Here is a 16,903-nt window from a genome sequence, read left to right as displayed (position 1 = left end):
GTCGGGTAGAAGAAAATATCCTCTCTTCATGGAAAGGGAACACAAGAGGTTAGAAGGGTACAATCCCTGATTTTTCGATTCTCACCTATATGCCTGGATCTGGGCCAGCCGCATACAAGCCCGCCCCTCCCGCATGAGTCTGTCGTTCAGTCTATCGTTGAGTCTCAGCAGTGTGGTCCTCTCCTTGGAGCTGCTGCCACTGCTGCCGCTGCTGCTGATGATCTCCTTCTGCCGCTTCTCCTTCTCTGCTCGCTCCGTTTTCTCTATCGCTTTGATTGTGTCCGACAGGCTGATCTCTGGGGTGTCCAGTGGCTGGTGCAGGATCAGTTAGAGATAGATTGAAACAACAAAACTTGTTATGTAAGTGAAAGCCAGGGCAACTGAAGAAAGAAACAAAACAGCAAACGGGAACTCATCATCATCTTAAAGATGTCTCAAGGAAGAATCATTTGCGACAAATATTTTAAGAGTACGGTGATATTTCAAAGAAAGGAAAAGCCAGCTTTGCACATGTGCAAAGCACTTATTTCTTGCTTGAAATACATCATTTTGTTTCATGAAAACTAAACTTCTGAAGTGTACTTCTTCACAATGCTGGAAAAAAAAGGAATCAATAGACCATATATGCCATATTTGATGTAAACATTGCCGGTCATCAGTGACATATGCAGGTAACAAATATATAGATCTATAAATTTCAGGATGTTTTGAGTCATTACAGGAGATGCACCCCACGGAGAACATTAGATCATAAATAATGAAAAAAAAAAATGACAGGAGATAGGAAGAAAATGTGACATATCACAGACTGATGTCAGAAGCTTATGACCAAATGAACATCAAGTCACTAAATATGAAAGTCAAAGGGAATATATGAATAAAAGCCATCATATTCACGCACCTGTTATGCTGCTAGACGAACATTTTTCTCTAATGTGCTCCAAATTTTATTTGGAAAGGCACAATTCCTACATGACTTGTTTGTGATACATATCAAAGCTACCACATACTAAAATATCCTCCAAGAGACAGGTATCACAAATCTTTCAAACCATGCAGAGAAAATCTGTTCATTTCCAGTACACACACCACACAAGAATTACTAGAAAATTCTAATTTTTATGAAAAGCACACATTCTTTCACTTGTTACTGACATATGTTGAGGGAAATATTATTTCCCCTGCCTTCTGAAAGAGGTAAGCCAGGTGTTATTTCATTATAATGGAAAAATCAAAACATGGTGAATTCTTTCTATATCTTGATATCATTGTCTATGTGTGACATCATTAACTACTGTATTCTTGTTATCAAGCAATGACTTTACCAAAACTTTAAAAAATTAATAACTTTTGAACCAATCTGTCCAATTTTCCTCAAAATTCACTGATGCGCTCTACTACTATTTCTGCATTCACGCATTCCACATCACCTGGGCTTTATTTCCCTTTAAACTAGTCAGTTCCCTTGTTTCTTGGTTTCCAGTGTTTTTGTTTTTTTTTAATCCTGACAAATTTCAACATTAATCATAGTCTGATTTTGCTACAAAACAAATGTGTTTAACTGCCTTGATTTCCTATGACTCATTTTTAAGATTTTTCAGTTTGACAGCACTTTGCTGCTGTATTTCCAAGTATATTGCCTGATGAATCTCAAATGAAATTGTGCCTAAATGCAAAATGACAAATCAAAATTGTATTTTTTCTTCCCCCTCTATGTGCAGCATTACTGTAGAAACTATTTCTGATGAAGACTGAAGGGCCCGAATTCACGAAGGCGGTACAAATGAAACCATGGTTTAAACCATGGACAAAAACCATGGAGCGCCAAGTGTCGCACGGAATATTTCGTTACGAAATATTGGTGATTTGGTCGACAATATGACCGTTTCGTTAACAAAATTATCATTTCGAGGACGAAATGTTCATTTAGTTACAAAATGTCGTCATTTCGTCACAAAATAATTATTTCATCGACTGATTTCGTGACGAAATATTCCATGCGACACTTGGCGCTCCATGGTTTTTGTCCACGGTTTAAACCATGGTTCAATTTGTACCACCTTCGTGAATTCGGGCCAAGAAGTATAGATTAACTGCATGTCATTCTATAAACACTGAACTATTGCTAACTCACTGCATATTATCTGACAGTAATGAATGATAGAATACATTCTTTTGTCTTCACTTCACTGAGGCTTTCACTCAGTCAATACAGCTACAGCAATAATCCCTCACGAGGGTTTACTCAAAATTTGCTTGGGACTTGCAATCAAATTTGCTGAGTGCAATCGTGATTCTTTCATGTGGGCATTCCCAGGGCGTTGTGCTACGGTGCGACAAAGTCGAGAATATTTTAAAGCGAAGCTAGTTTGAGTGCAGGGGCAATTGTGCTGTATCACTCTCTCCCTCCCTCTCTCCCCAACTCTATCTATCTCTCCTCTTCACATTGAGGCATGGAATTCAAACATAATTGAAGGCAGCATAGCTGGGGGAAAAATAATACATGGGCCAGGAAGCTGCACTTCGCTGCAGAGTATCCAAGGACAAATGCCTACCCGTCCCTCCCGCTAGGTGAGGGATTCGGGCCGGCTGCGGTCTCCCCTTAATTTCAGGTGTGCACAGAATGGAAGCTGCCCAGAGCAGCACTGGCTTACCTGCGGTGCTACGGTGCATCTGTGGCACAACCATTCCCCAGAGGGTAGATCTTCCTCAGATAATGGTGGGTTGCTTCAGGTAGAGACAGAGAGAGAAGAAAAAGTAAATATCATTAATCTTTGGCAAAGAATGAATGGAAGATGAGAAATAAGCAAAGCTAATGAACAAATTTTCCACAAAAAAAAAGAAAGATATGAGCATCATCATTAACTATTAATCAAGTAATGTGTATCTTTAAAAGCACAGAATAAATCATATTAGATGACCAGACCCTACACTGCCATTGCAGATTCTGATTTTATTATTAATATACACCATTGTGCATTTCTGTGTGTAATATCTATATCGTACAGGTAAAAGCTGGTGGTTGATTACACCAGTCAGTTTGTAGGGGGCAGTCATCCATTCAACTTAACACACCTTGCATCAACTACTGATTTATTTTTACCAGGGAAATTTATACAATGACTTGAAGGACTTCTAGTAAGGATCAGTCATGATGATAATCAACAATACATAATAAGAGGAAGAGACTGGGGAAGGAGGCTAATGTGGCTGTGAGTATGATATTGACCCCATGTCAGTCCTTCATGACCTCCTTGAGGAGTCAGTCTGGCTTGCGCTGCAGAACATACACACCAACTGCAGGATGCACAAAGACACAGCACACAATGCAGACTCTGCTCATGTTCTCTATGTTACATGTAGCCTGCCCTCTGATGAAAGCTGTTTGCTACAGCTACCACTAGTAGCAGGTACAGCGCATACAGTAGTAGCCAGGGCCCTGGCTCTGGCTTGCTATGGAGGCTCCGTGGAGAGGGAGAGTTTTGCATGTCCCACACAGCATGACATATGAGCTGGAGATGTATTCTGTGTACATTAGGCAAGGCATTCTTTGTTGGGAACGCATGAGTTGGTACGCTGAAGCTTCCCCATGCCCCCCCCCCCCCTCCCCCCACACACACACACACTCCGCGGCGCATCAAGGGGAATATACAGTTATGTAACTGATACACCAATTTGCTCATCCAAAAAATTATCGTGCCAGCTCGGAATCGTAAGGAGATACAAGCTTTTTGTAAATCTCTAAATTATGCAGGTGAAATGTTAGAGACATAGAGTACGCATCCAGGCTGACTTAGGGCAGCGCTAAGTTAACTCTGACAGGTTGGCAATGTATGCAGAATTCTGGAAATGAAGAGAGAGGCATGCACACACCAGTATACATACTGTACCTTACACTGGTGCATAACTGGCATCGTTTGCGATAGAATGCTTTAATATAGGTAGTGATGCACATGGCACTATTTTGCTACAGATACAGCCTACACAATGTGAGTATTAAGAAAAACAAAATATGACCTTAGCTTACATGTGTCAAGCAAGAAATTTCTCTATCAACGTCTTGCATTTCAAAAGCCTTATTTGAACTGACTTTGTTTATCTGCTGATCTGTAGCACTGCTACTAATGTCTAATTCTGCAACTTTAAAACCATTGAAAAATGTTGCTTTAATGCATCTATGAAATATTTCACATTGGAAGGAGTTATCCTTATAAAAAGGAAACTTATTTTCAAAAACATGCTCAAGACCAATAAAGGAAGCTTTTTTTTTTTCCTGGGACAAAAGTGAAGAAAAAGAATCAAGTATGTTTGATATATGAGTGTGTGCCTGTATGTTGATAATAAGTGAAATATTTTAATGGCCTGCTATGGTGCAAATGACATACATTTTGTAACTTCCCATCAATACATCTTAAGGTTTTCAGGGCTGAGAATGGCTCATAGACATTCTATTTTTTTCCCTTCCTAATTCCACTTGATTGACCACATACCCAGGATGTGACGTAAATACGTCTCGAAATTGATGAATGTGAAGTTACTTCCTTGTGTTTTGGGGAGAAACATTAGTCTCTATACAGTGTACAGTGTGATATGCAAGACTGATGGGTTGGGTGTCACATTCAAATGGTATACCAAGAATTCTTCACAACTTATATGACTGGTTCACAAATGTCATCCATTGTACTCCTTCGATGCTGCAGAGAATGCTACATTATGCACAGCAGACGACACAGAATGAGTTAAGGTGTCCGGAATGATCTTGACAGGATTGTCAATTAATTTTATCATGTAACTAAAGTTTAGGTTTGCATTCCATTTTATCCTTCCTTTTTTTCGCTCTTTTGTTTTAATTTAAAAAAATCACGCAATTTAGAAGAGAAAAGAAGCAAAAAGAAATTAAAAAGGAGAAAATACCGATGGAACCAATGGGAGCGACATCGCACTATCAACGCTGTATTTATTAATTAGGTAACTTTGTGCCGTCTTCAAGTCTCCGAAATTACATCTTTAATGACCATATAGTGAATACTATCAATAAAGTGTGGGTGCGCATTGCTTTTCATGCTCTCTTTTGCGTTTATTGTTCATTTTAAGGATCACATTATTTAGAAAGAATAAGCATAGAAAAAGGGAAGGAAATATTGGTCCAACTAACGGAGCGGCATCGCAGTACAACGCTGCGTTTTGCTTAGCTTTGCATCGCTGAAAATATCACTTATAAATATCTGCGAAATTATCTTTTCTTTCATGACAATGATGGATGCCTATCACTTTACAAAGTGTGAGTTTGCATCACTTTTTACACTTTCTTTTGCGTTTCTTTTTTCTTATTTCAAGGATTACACTGATTTGAAGGAAAAAAAAAGGAATAAGAAGAAAATATTGGTGCAACTATAACGAAGCGGCATTCCGCTATATCAAAGCTGCGTTTAGCGTCCCTGAAAACATGACTTAGAGTCTTTGCGCTGTGAGTTTTTTATATGATTCAAGAATCGACGAATTTAAAAGAAAAGAAAAAAAAAAAAATTATTGAAAGAAAAAAATATGAGTGGAACGAGCTTAGCGCAGAGTCAGCGGCATCGCACAATCAACGCTTTGTGTCGCTAAAATGTGACCTAACATTGTCCGAAATTATCATTTCGTTGATAATCGTTGATACTTGGGCCTACCACATGTAATAAAATGTAGGTTTGCATCACAGTCTATCCTCTCATTTATTTTTTTATCCCGCAATACTTCAAAGATCACGCAATTTACGAGAACATCGAAGAAAAGGAAGAAGAGGTACATGAAAAAAAAAAATTAATAATGCGACTGTCACGAAGCGGTATCCGCAACTATCAACGTTGCATACTGTGAAGTAGGAATTGCTATCGATCTAATTGAGCTAATCTTTGCAAAATCTTGATGCAAATTATTGGAACTCATAAGGCCTACATTTATTATGGTGTGCTAATTAAGTGCCTGCTAAAGTTTTGATAATTAAAATTTTTTTTTTTTTTACTGTAAAATTAGACTGACAAGTAATACATCTCTAACTCCTCGCACAGTAGAGCTACGTGAAGCGCATGTTTGAGCAATGTAGACCTTGGGCGCGCATTGCGTAAAATTAGGAAGATGATTGGCTTATAGAGACTGCGTCGGGCGTGTCCTGTCTTTTCTCATTAATATTCATTATTCATAACTGACTGTCCTAGGATAGGCTTAGGACAGGCTTACAGAATACCGATTTTGCCTGTCCTAAGGGTATCCTATTTTCTGTCCTACGCGCGCTCCTAGGATCGAAAGAAGGATCGCGCTTACAGAATACCACCCCTAATTGCTCTCAAAGTAGTTTCCTAATCACATACAGTGACTTTATTCCTTTTATATCTATAATGCCAGATAGATGGCTGAACTACGTACACCATTAATTGCTGAATGTGGTGCACCTGACTGACAGTCATTTGAATGTGAACATGATGTAAATGATTGAAATAACGTAAACAACATGCTTTATTTCTTTTGTCTGTGTTTTTACATCCCAGTGGTATGCTGCCTAGAGTAATAAAAACCAAATACGCATAAATTAACACAAATCACTACTGTCAGATCACACTACCGCAGGTACATTAAAACTAATACCTTTGCACTTTTTACACAAATTGCAGTTTTATACGTAAAGTTTCCTGCCCAGATTTTTGAAGACACTGTGATAATAATAATAATTTAAAAAAATAATTAGTTAACTAAAAAGACCTGACATTACAAATGTTACAATTTGACATTACAATTTGATTCTTCCATCTAAATTGTTTTCTGGTAGATGTCTGCTTTCATTATGTGTCTCCTAACAGCTTGATTATTTCTTTCAGTCCCAACCTCGTATGAACTTGCTACTGTGACATACTGTAAAAGTGGAAACTTTCGCAGTGTTGAAATTTTCGCGTATTTCGCGCATCCAAAAGCTAGCGCGAAAATAAAAGCACGCAAATATTTTTGCGTGCCATTTCTTCCAGTAGTTGATGTCTTGATTCCATGGAATTAAAAACATGCAAAACTCTTCTTACCCAGCCAATCGCGAAAAATTAGTCGTGCGAAAATATCCACTTTTACAGTAGATGGGTAACTCATCTATGAGAGTGTAAATGCCTTTGTAAACACATTTAAGCACGCTGGTGAACCTACTGGCATGCATACCATGCATAAAGACCTTATACTCCCTTTTCACCATAAAACAAACGAACAAACACACAAACAAAACAAAACAAAACAAAAGTTTCTCAGTCAAGCAACTAATTCAAGACCCAATGAAAATTGAGTTACATTTGTATGGTTTGACATTGGGAAAAGCTAGTCCATGCAACTATACCATGATCCATGAACACAAACCAGACCTTAGCAACATTCTGGGAGTTTTCTCTCCCTCATTTGCTCTTTTATGTAGGACATCACTACATAAATTGTGACATCTACAGGTGACCATCTACTCAACATGCAGGTTTTGTCCACCCCCCACCCCCACCCCCCACCACTGCTGAGTGGAGCTGCATACTGTTTCTTCCATCTCCTCCTCCTCCTCCTCCATCTATTCCTCCATCCAGTGTGTTTTCCTTCGTTCTCTCAATCTCTTCCCTCAGTCTCGCGTCTTTGGAGAATGATCCCACCCCACTGAAGACTGGTGACTCATCCACGGCTCGCCCATCAGCCTGCCTGCCTGCCTGCCTGCCACAGACGCTGCACGACCAGAGCGAGACCCTTCTTTCCGCGCCAGCTGCGGGAGCCCTGCGAGCATTACGGTCCGACGACACTTGCAATCAATCTGTGGACAGAAGAAGCCCTCTCTGCGCTGGATCCTGAATTTCAATCAGGATTCGAGAGGCAGAGCTCTGCTGCGAGCCCTCCTCAATTTCCTTCAAAATTTATGTGACGAGGGCTTTAGATCTCAAAATAGCATACGTAACATTTCAGAAGAACTGTGCACATCTTAAAGTAAGCAAGGAGAGTTCCCCTTACATCTTTCCATTTATTTCTTCAGATTGTTTGAGGCTTCTTAGGGCAGCAATGAGATAGAGAAAAAAAAAGACTGCAATACTTAAAAGATGTGCTGCACTTGTAAAGTGCATTACAGCCATACTTCTTTTTAAGATTCTTTACAAGAGACAAGAAAACCTTGCCAGTAGGTACTCAAATTTGCCAGTGGTGATGATAGACTTGTTACAAATTCAGGCACATACAAGACAAGAAATGCTTCTGTAGCCTGCCGGGCTCGTATTCCTGTAATTCTTGAAACGATGACAGCAAAGCATGACCCCTGACATGCCTTTTGTAATGTTAAAATCTCAGTGCAGGAACATACACTACCTCAATATGGTATTAAAATATTGGTAGTGAGAAACACATTTACACTCTTATTTTGTTTTCCTCAAAATTCACTTCTTCCCCATTTCATCAAACATGTTCATGTCAGGGTTCAAAATTGGCGATGGTCCGCTGGCCATTGGCCACCCGAAATCACGTCGGACTAGCTAAAAATCGAAAAATTCTGAAGTTACTAGTCCGTCTGGCTAGCCAAAATATTGCTTCAATGTCAAAATTGATTCTAAGTAGTCCGCCTGGCTAGTTAAAAAAAAAAAAAAAGTTAAGTGTGACCCCTGCATGTGCCTTCTAGTTGCTGCAGATTGAAAGCATCTGAAGTTCTCTATAACAAGCTGACCATCACTCATGTGTCAAATTGCATTTGACAGGAAGCTTGTTGTATTTTACGTAGTCTTTTTCCAACCCTCTATGATATTTCCAGAGGATAATTACAAACCAGAGTGATGGAAAAATAATAGATACTGATTTACAATCAAAATATTTGTACATCATGATTGGTCCCACCATGAACAGTCTTTTTTGTATACACAGACATGGTTCTGAAACCCTAAGAAAGAGAATGATTACATGTACTAGAACTTCACTGCACTCTACCTTTATTGCTATCATTAAACAGACCATACTGTATCACTTGGACTGCAAACTAGTGTACATCTAGACTTGTACCCCTTTCAGTAACTCTCTGGTGAGGGCCAGGCCCAAGCTATGTTGTAAAATTTTGAGTTTATGAGTGGTGCGGGCCATTTTAGCCAGGTTTGGGCTATTTTGGCACTGCTGTAGGCTAGCGCCAGGTGTGGGCCTAGTGCCAGGTATGGGCCTGGCGCCGACCAAAGGGTTTAGGAATGATAAAGGCACCAGGCCCTGGCCAAAATTCCTTGCAAGGTCAAAGGTCACAATTACCTGGCCATGCCCCTGCTGGAGTGCACGTTCAGTTACCATGGCAGTTATCCCATATGTGCCCGAGTTTGTGAACAGGTCATCGTAAAAGTAGTGCGGCTCTGCTATACTATAGTTACCATGGCAGTTATCCCTTACAGTCTGTATGTGCCAGAGTTTGTGAATAGGTCATCATAACAGTAGTGCGGCTCTGCTACAGTTACTGAACACAATTTTTACTGCCTGGCATGGGCCAGGAGCTGGCTAAAAATGAATAAGCTACTGAAAGGGGTATAAGTTTCCCCAATTTGACAAGGAAATCCATAACATTTATGCCCCATAACAGATCTACCTGCAGTATAACTATACAAGTTCGTACAAATAAGCCCTTATCTAGCATATATTTGCAATTACAAATGTTGTACAACCACTAAGGGATACAAATGGTGTATAATATGTTTGGGTGTCTTTTGTTGGTTTGTTTGTTTGTCAATCTTACCATTTGGGGGCTTACTTCACTTTAATCCAATTAAATTTGCAACAGGATGCAGTTGCCATGGAAGCTGCCAGGAAATAGCCAATCAGATGACAGCATTGTCAGTCACTGCACCGATTTTCAAATGACACAATTCTGAATAGCAAACTCAAGAAATTAAATAGAATTAAATATTTGTCTTCTCTAATACATGTAGCATTGCATTCACACAGTTCCCTTCGTTCATAGTTGTTTGTTTTGTGCACTTGTAACCTGAAGTGTAGAGGAGTAAATACCACATTGGCTTGGGGGGCATATCACCCATTCACAATTTGGATCGAGTTCTTGATGCTGAAAGAAAGCCCTCTAATGGTCCTTTTTTGCACATATTCAAACATTATGCACACCTCTGTAACAAGGGTTGCTCCCAGCAACCAAGAGGCATGCCAAAGACTTGATAATACCAAGATTACTTTCCCCCTTATTTTCCCGTTTCTCATTTGTCTAAGAATGCCACATACGTCTTTCAGGAATCCATTCATCATGAATCAATGAAGGGCACCAGCACAGTGTTTTACTTTAATAAAATTCAGCCAAAATTTGCAGTCAATTCTACATTTAGTGTTCGGAGTGACTAATGCACATACACTGTAGGAAACCTATGGAGCAAAGACATAGTGTTTTGTCTAGTCCACTGGCAAGCAACCTTCTTGTCACTACAAATGTTTTTGAAACATAACGCATGGTCAAATACGGTACATTGTAAATAAAATGTCCCTTCAGTAGCAATAAAAAAGGGGAAAAAAAACATGCTGAAAATATGCACAAGAAAGAAATAAAGCAGAGCATTTTTTTAAAGAAAGAAACAATGTGTAAGACAATATTGCAAATGAAAGGGGCATAGTCCCGGTAGTGTAGAGGGCGCTGTTGATAATACTGCCGATCACCGTTAGCATTGATACGAAGATTACCGAAGTTGAGCTGTCATCAAGAGTAAAGTGCGTAGCTGTTGCTAAGTAACATTGCCTTCGTTGTCTTCTCTGCGCATCGCACAGTCTGTAGTAATGCCAGGGTGCGTGCATATGGGCTTGTTATTATGACATCACAAAAGAAGTTTGCTAAAGCTGTCATCCCCCTCAGCTGAATCATGAGCCAAACTGTGATCCGACCACTGGAATCGGACTTCTTCGGACTCGGGGAAGTGGGCCAAAGCGTAAGCGCTAAAGAGGAGTCAATAGCGTAGGTCTCTATAGGAAACTTGCGCCGTGCGCCCGCGTACACATTTGACTAAAACACCGAGACCATGCACCTTGAAGATCACTGTCATTGCACTGAATGTGTGCTACATCACAAAAGCGGAATTACAATTGTACCTACAGCCCTGTAACCACATCACATCATGAAGTACAAATGACTGTGCAAAAGTTGCTGTATGTTCCGTACTTGCACACACATACTGTACACATTGTATTCTGGACCAATCATGTTCTGCCCATTCCTTGAAATGGAAACTTGTAACATCAGGGCTCCATTTTATAGAAAGTTGCCATGGCAGCAACTCTGGATGCATGGCAAATGATCAGGAATCCCACTTCCCAATTGGCCGCTGCTACTCTAGCAAGAATCCCCTTTTAGTTTTAACATCTTTGTGAAATGAGCTCCTGGTGTCTGTGGCTTTAACAACATTATACATATTGCAATGAGTACAAGAGGAGTCATTACCTCATTATCTCTGTTCGATATTGCTAAGCAAATGACTGCTTGTATCTTTCACTCAATTACATGTAATACATCAAAATCATGGTTATTAGTAATGTAATAGTTTTATGACACAAGAGAAGAACTATGGCATCTGCACAGCATATTGTTGAATTCTGACCTATTGCAATCTAATGTACAGTGTAAAATATAAACTTACATTGCCTGGATACATCATCAGGGTTTATACCTGAAGGCCACAAACATAAATTGAGTTTGACCTTCAACCCTACAGACTGTACTACTTTTTGTACACCCACGCATGCTAGTAAGGAAATAAAGAGCACACATGTGACTTCTTTCAGCGCTTCTCATTGGCTCCATTCTTAAATCCATTGTACAACAATCCTTAGCGGGTTGGGATACACTCATATTGGTCGTAAGGCAAGCTTTGTACACTGTAGGCTACTTGCTAATGACTGTAACAAAGGCCATACTTGTGTGTGAGGATGTGAGTTTCATTACAGTAGCATGCAATTTCTTAATATGTAATATATAAGAAACTATGTCTACCTTGTCCTAAAGCTTTCTACAGATTCTTTAATTGATTTCAAAGTCCCAAGGTTTCTGTTTCCCCACTTACATTTGACACAAATTGTGCTTCCTCAAACATGCATGCATAATATGCATGTAATGCAGAATGCCATCTTGTACATACTCTCTAGCGTGTACACATATCATGGCTCAAGCTACACCTGTACATGTACATTGTACACAGAAGCGCAGTGGATTTCTGGTAATCAATACATATGTACATTCTGTATATTCCTACTGCATACCTACACAACTGGTCTATATTGCATTACCAATTAAACATTTGCCATCACTGAAAAATCTTGAATAGGGCTCATAGATTAAAAAAAAAAAAAAAAAAGGACAGCTAGGTTGCACAACTTTGGCTTTATGACTCAGCTTTACACAATACTCTCCACTGTAATGAATGACATTATTTTGTGTGATCTGGAATGGATCAATGTTCTATACAGACTAGAGTGGGGGTATTTCATTGCAAATGGGCACAAGGTCATTTCCTATCAATTGTTGAATTGTAAGCGCTGACCTAATAAAAGAGTTAACAAAGAATGATGCTGCTTTGCTGAACCAAGATTTGAAATGTCTGGCTGCTCACAAGACAGACTTGAATGCTTGTGACCAAAAGGGCTATTAAGATTCCAGTAGCATCGTATAGGGCCTACACTCTGTAACTTCAAATATGTATTCAGTGCTGAGATGATCATACGTGTGCTGCTGCTGCCTTTGATAGTCACATAATGTACCAAATCTCCATTGAAGTTATGCCTTTCAAGTTTCAAAGTAGGATCACTTCAATATCATTACAACTTACATACGTACATGTCAAGACCATTCTTCCTTAATTGTCCTATATATACTGTACCATTGTTGATGTTGTTGTTTTTCAACATTACATTTCTCTCTAGTAACTCAATTGATCTAAAGACAAAGACTGCTGCTACTGGGAAACATCAGAGTGATGTACAATGCAGCTTGTCGGACCGTGTAATTTACCCTTCAAGTCTGCACTCATACAAGTAAAAGGGTGTAAATAAGACCCAATACAATAATTATTTTTTTTAATATATCCTATGATTATGAAAGTGTGCAAGATAATGAAAAATTGATCACAAGACATGACAACGTCATAAAAATCAAAGTTGGTATTTCAGTCCCAAATCGCGTAGTGTATGCAAAGCATATTTAATTACATTGAGTAAGACATGTGCAGTACTGCTGATGGCATTGCTCATTCTGCAGTCTATGTAGAATTCACCTGCATGCATAAAGAATAATACAATTTGTACCTTGCATTTGTGGGCAACAATTGAGATTTTCCAGATTGCATCACCAGGAATTTACATGTAGTATGTAATTGATTGGTAGTGCCAGTCTCAAATTGGTATATTAGATAAAGGAAAAAACATACAAAGTGTAGTGACATCATTCTGGCTGGTATGTAGATCAGCATGGTTCATGTACAGATGTACCAGTAAGTAAAATTGCCACATGTGAGCAATTCAGCACATGATTTGAATGGAAAATAACGTTGTGTTCTTAGGATCATCAATATTAAAACCATTAAACATTACCCAATATTAAATGGGTAAGTAAAAAAACCGGTTAGTGATTGGCTAAACTCAGTCACGTGATGGAGGAACATTGGTTATGTTCGCCCATGGGCACAACATTTTTGTAATGTCCTCCCATGTGAAAACATTTTCATGTAACAAATGACAAACAATACCACACTACTGAACGATCATATTTTTCACGCAACTGATAGGATAAATTTGCCTATTCCATACAATGTGAAAAAGCAGATTTGACTAACCCATATAATATAACAGATGATGACTTTTGTTGTCGGGAACATGTACCAAATGTTCCACCCTCAGGGTTTGAAATGCTATTTCAGGAGGCTATAAGTCCCTCAATAGCATTTCAAACACTTCGGGTGGAACATTCGGTATGTTCCCTCCCACGCCAGTCATCATCTACTGTAAAACGAGGGATTTTCGCGTGCATTTTAATTTCGCGAATTTCGCGAGCGCCAAAATTCGCGAAATTAAAATGCACGCGAAAGTTTTTGTCTACACTACATGCATTGAACGCCAGTGGCAATTCGCGAAAATTTCATGCCACGAAAGAGGCTGTCGGCTCCAATTCGCGAAAATTTCATGCCGCGAATATATCATGTTTTACAGTATATAGTGTGTATAGTCCCAGCTTTTCCTAACAATATGCCTTACAACACACTCTCTCAACATACCAGATGATCTACAGCAGGCCTGATCTATAGACATGATTGAGGAAATATTTTCTGATCCACCTATATCTGGGTGACATGCCAATCTTGCTACAAAAGAGAGAAAAAATTATGCATAACGCCAGGGAATTCTCCTCAAACTTAATTCAAAGCTGCAGATCTCTGCACGACTCAAGATACAGTATGTATGAAGTCAGAATCATGCAACATGGTATACACGTATAGTACATGTATCCAAAGTGAAACATGAGAATGAAAAGTGACACATGAGAGAATGAAAAGGGACACATGTCACTCACAAGAATGCACACAGTGCAGGGTATAACTACATAAATCAGTACTTGTACATGTGAGCATGTAAGCATAATGAATCTCCTACATGCGTCATTCCTAATTTCACTCACTTATACACAAGTCCTACTGTTTGTTTGTTTTTCACCCCAAAGTTAAAAAAACTGTTCAAGCAGGCCCTGCATGTCTGCTGGTCAAAGAAAGTTCTGACCACAGCTGTAGGACAATTGGACGAGGAGGAGTAGCGACAATACATTATTTTCCCTGTAAACTACAACAAATCCTTATTGAACATGCAAACTTTTCAAATGCTTGTGTTGCTTGCCTTCACTATTTTTACCTTTTGTGTGTGTGTGTGTGTGTGTGTGTGTTTTAGTACAGAATAAGTGCCCTGTGAGTGCTCCACAGATACATGTGAACAACTGTTTAAAAAAACCCAGTTTTCAAGACACAAAAGGTATCACAAAGTGTGAAATTTCTGTGTGATCTCACAGTACAAACTTTACTTTCAAAAATATTATGAGCTACTGTACTAGACTGAGACAGACTTAGTAGGTGGTTAATAAGATGAATGAATTCAATTTTCATGGAGGCAAAGCAGCAAATAAATAAATTATTTATTTTAATTTATTTATTACCACTTACTTTCATACATGCAATAAATGAACTGAGGAGACATGGTGTTTAATAAAGATAGCTTATTACTGACCATGAGAGAAATATTTGATGAGATCTGTAAAAAGTCTCTACCTTTTGTGTGTAAGAAACATATGATCCATGTGCTGATTTAGGAAAATTAAGATGCAAGGAATTACTGAACAAATATCTTTGCATAGAGGGGTCTAATTTGTGTGTCCCTCATTTATTATAATCCCACCAAACATTGTGGGCTATAACATCCACACCAAGATTTTGACTTCCAATGCTGAAATACGACTACACACAATAGCATAGGTTTCTTTGTGTACAGTTGTACATGTAGTCGGCGGTCAAAAATCATGGGCGACTTGCTTTACATTGTCATGAAACTGTATGGTCTTTTAACTTCAAGAATTTCTGTCATAACAAGTAACTGTCTGTTGCAGTTACATCAACAATTGATCCCTACAAAAGCAAGACAAAAATGTATCAGGTAACATGTCAAGCAAACTGGTATAACTAGGTGTGTCCAGTTCAGTACCTGTCTGGGCCTGGGCAAAGTAGAAAATAAAGAAAATGCTGCTATTTGGTGCTAGTGGCTACAGACCAGTGACCCACCAGGTAGCACTGGATTGCTGGACCAGTTACAGCACCATAAATAGCAACAAGGGTCGTCTTTGATCTCTCTCAGCCTGGACACACATGTTCATCAAAGACTGAAATTCAGCGACAGGTGTAACACGTCATGAATGCACATGGAAATAATCTTACTCTTAAAATGGAGTCTTAGGTCTAACCTTGTTACATTTGTTTACAGTGTACAACTAGTTTACAAATTACAGATAGGTGCCTATCTATTCAAATTTACCAGCACTGGAGATGAAAAGATGCAGGACATCGGTCGCAGCAGATGAGATCTCCACCCTCAGTGCAGCTGTCACAGGAATCCCTATTTGTAGCTCGACCTGTCCTTCTAGGTTCAGTCCTCCTGTACTTTCTTGGAGGTTCATCACTTTGAGGTGGTGCAACCAGGGTTTGGATTTGCTGCAATTCCAAAAGAAGAAACAGGAGAAACAAAACCACTTAAGCAAACCATTTGTTTCAGTCAAAACAGCATGGTCCTAAGAGAGTAGAGACTGGCACTACTACTAAAACCTTAACCCATATTCCTCTACCGTCAGATCCGTCGCCATTTTGAAAGAAAAAAAGAAACGAGTTCAGCATGACGACGAACCGACAGCGGTTTGCAGTTGTTCGCACGCGTTTCAATACACTTCGTGTGTCGTGAATTAAGCCACAGGTAATGTGAATTTTGCGAAACGAATTGCTTGATGAACATACCATTTCCACGTCTTACTTACCGCCATGAGACCACCAGACGTGTCCAGATCATACTGGACAGTCGTAGCCATCTTTTCATGTGTGTCTAAGGTCCACTCTTGCACAAAAAAACACGGGAGAGCTCAATGCAAATATGTAATGATTTCCTGCGAATATGATGGGCTGCTGGTTGTACGGTACGGGAATACATCCCTCCTCAGTACGGACAGCAGTACGGACAGCAGTACCCGAACTCCTCTGCTGCTAGTGCTGGTACAGCAGGGCGATAAAGGTGCTGCTCTAGGTTGATGGGCAGCGCTGGTGCTTGATAACCTTTCTTGCTTCCCAAAAATTAGAAACTATGAAATCCCAAAAGACTTGGCAGGCAGAATTGAACTAAGTGT

At 39.4% G+C, this 16,903-nt stretch overlaps 1 protein-coding gene across 1 annotated transcript in view; it reads right to left on the bottom strand.

Moving 5' to 3' along the window:
• Nucleotides 1–16,729, bottom strand: part of LOC140227135 (PHD finger protein 12-like) — a 37,072-nt gene extending 20,343 nt beyond the window's left edge. The window contains exons 1-4 of the mRNA XM_072307569.1: nt 16,541–16,729; nt 16,048–16,223; nt 2,655–2,727; nt 86–312 (exon numbers count right to left, since the gene is read on the bottom strand). Of these exons, the coding sequence (XP_072163670.1) occupies nt 86–312; nt 2,655–2,727; nt 16,048–16,223; nt 16,541–16,591 (527 nt within the window). The 5' untranslated portion in view covers nt 16,592–16,729. The remainder of the gene's footprint in view (nt 1–85; nt 313–2,654; nt 2,728–16,047; nt 16,224–16,540) is intronic.
• Nucleotides 16,730–16,903: the final 174 nt, after the last annotated feature.

The sequence above is a fragment of the Diadema setosum genome, chromosome 4, assembly GCF_964275005.1.
Source record: "Diadema setosum chromosome 4, eeDiaSeto1, whole genome shotgun sequence".
NCBI classification, from domain to species: Eukaryota; Metazoa; Echinodermata; class Echinoidea; order Diadematoida; family Diadematidae; genus Diadema; species Diadema setosum.
Note: the sequence above shows the minus strand (reverse complement) of the source record. Positions and strands in the feature narration are given on the sequence as shown.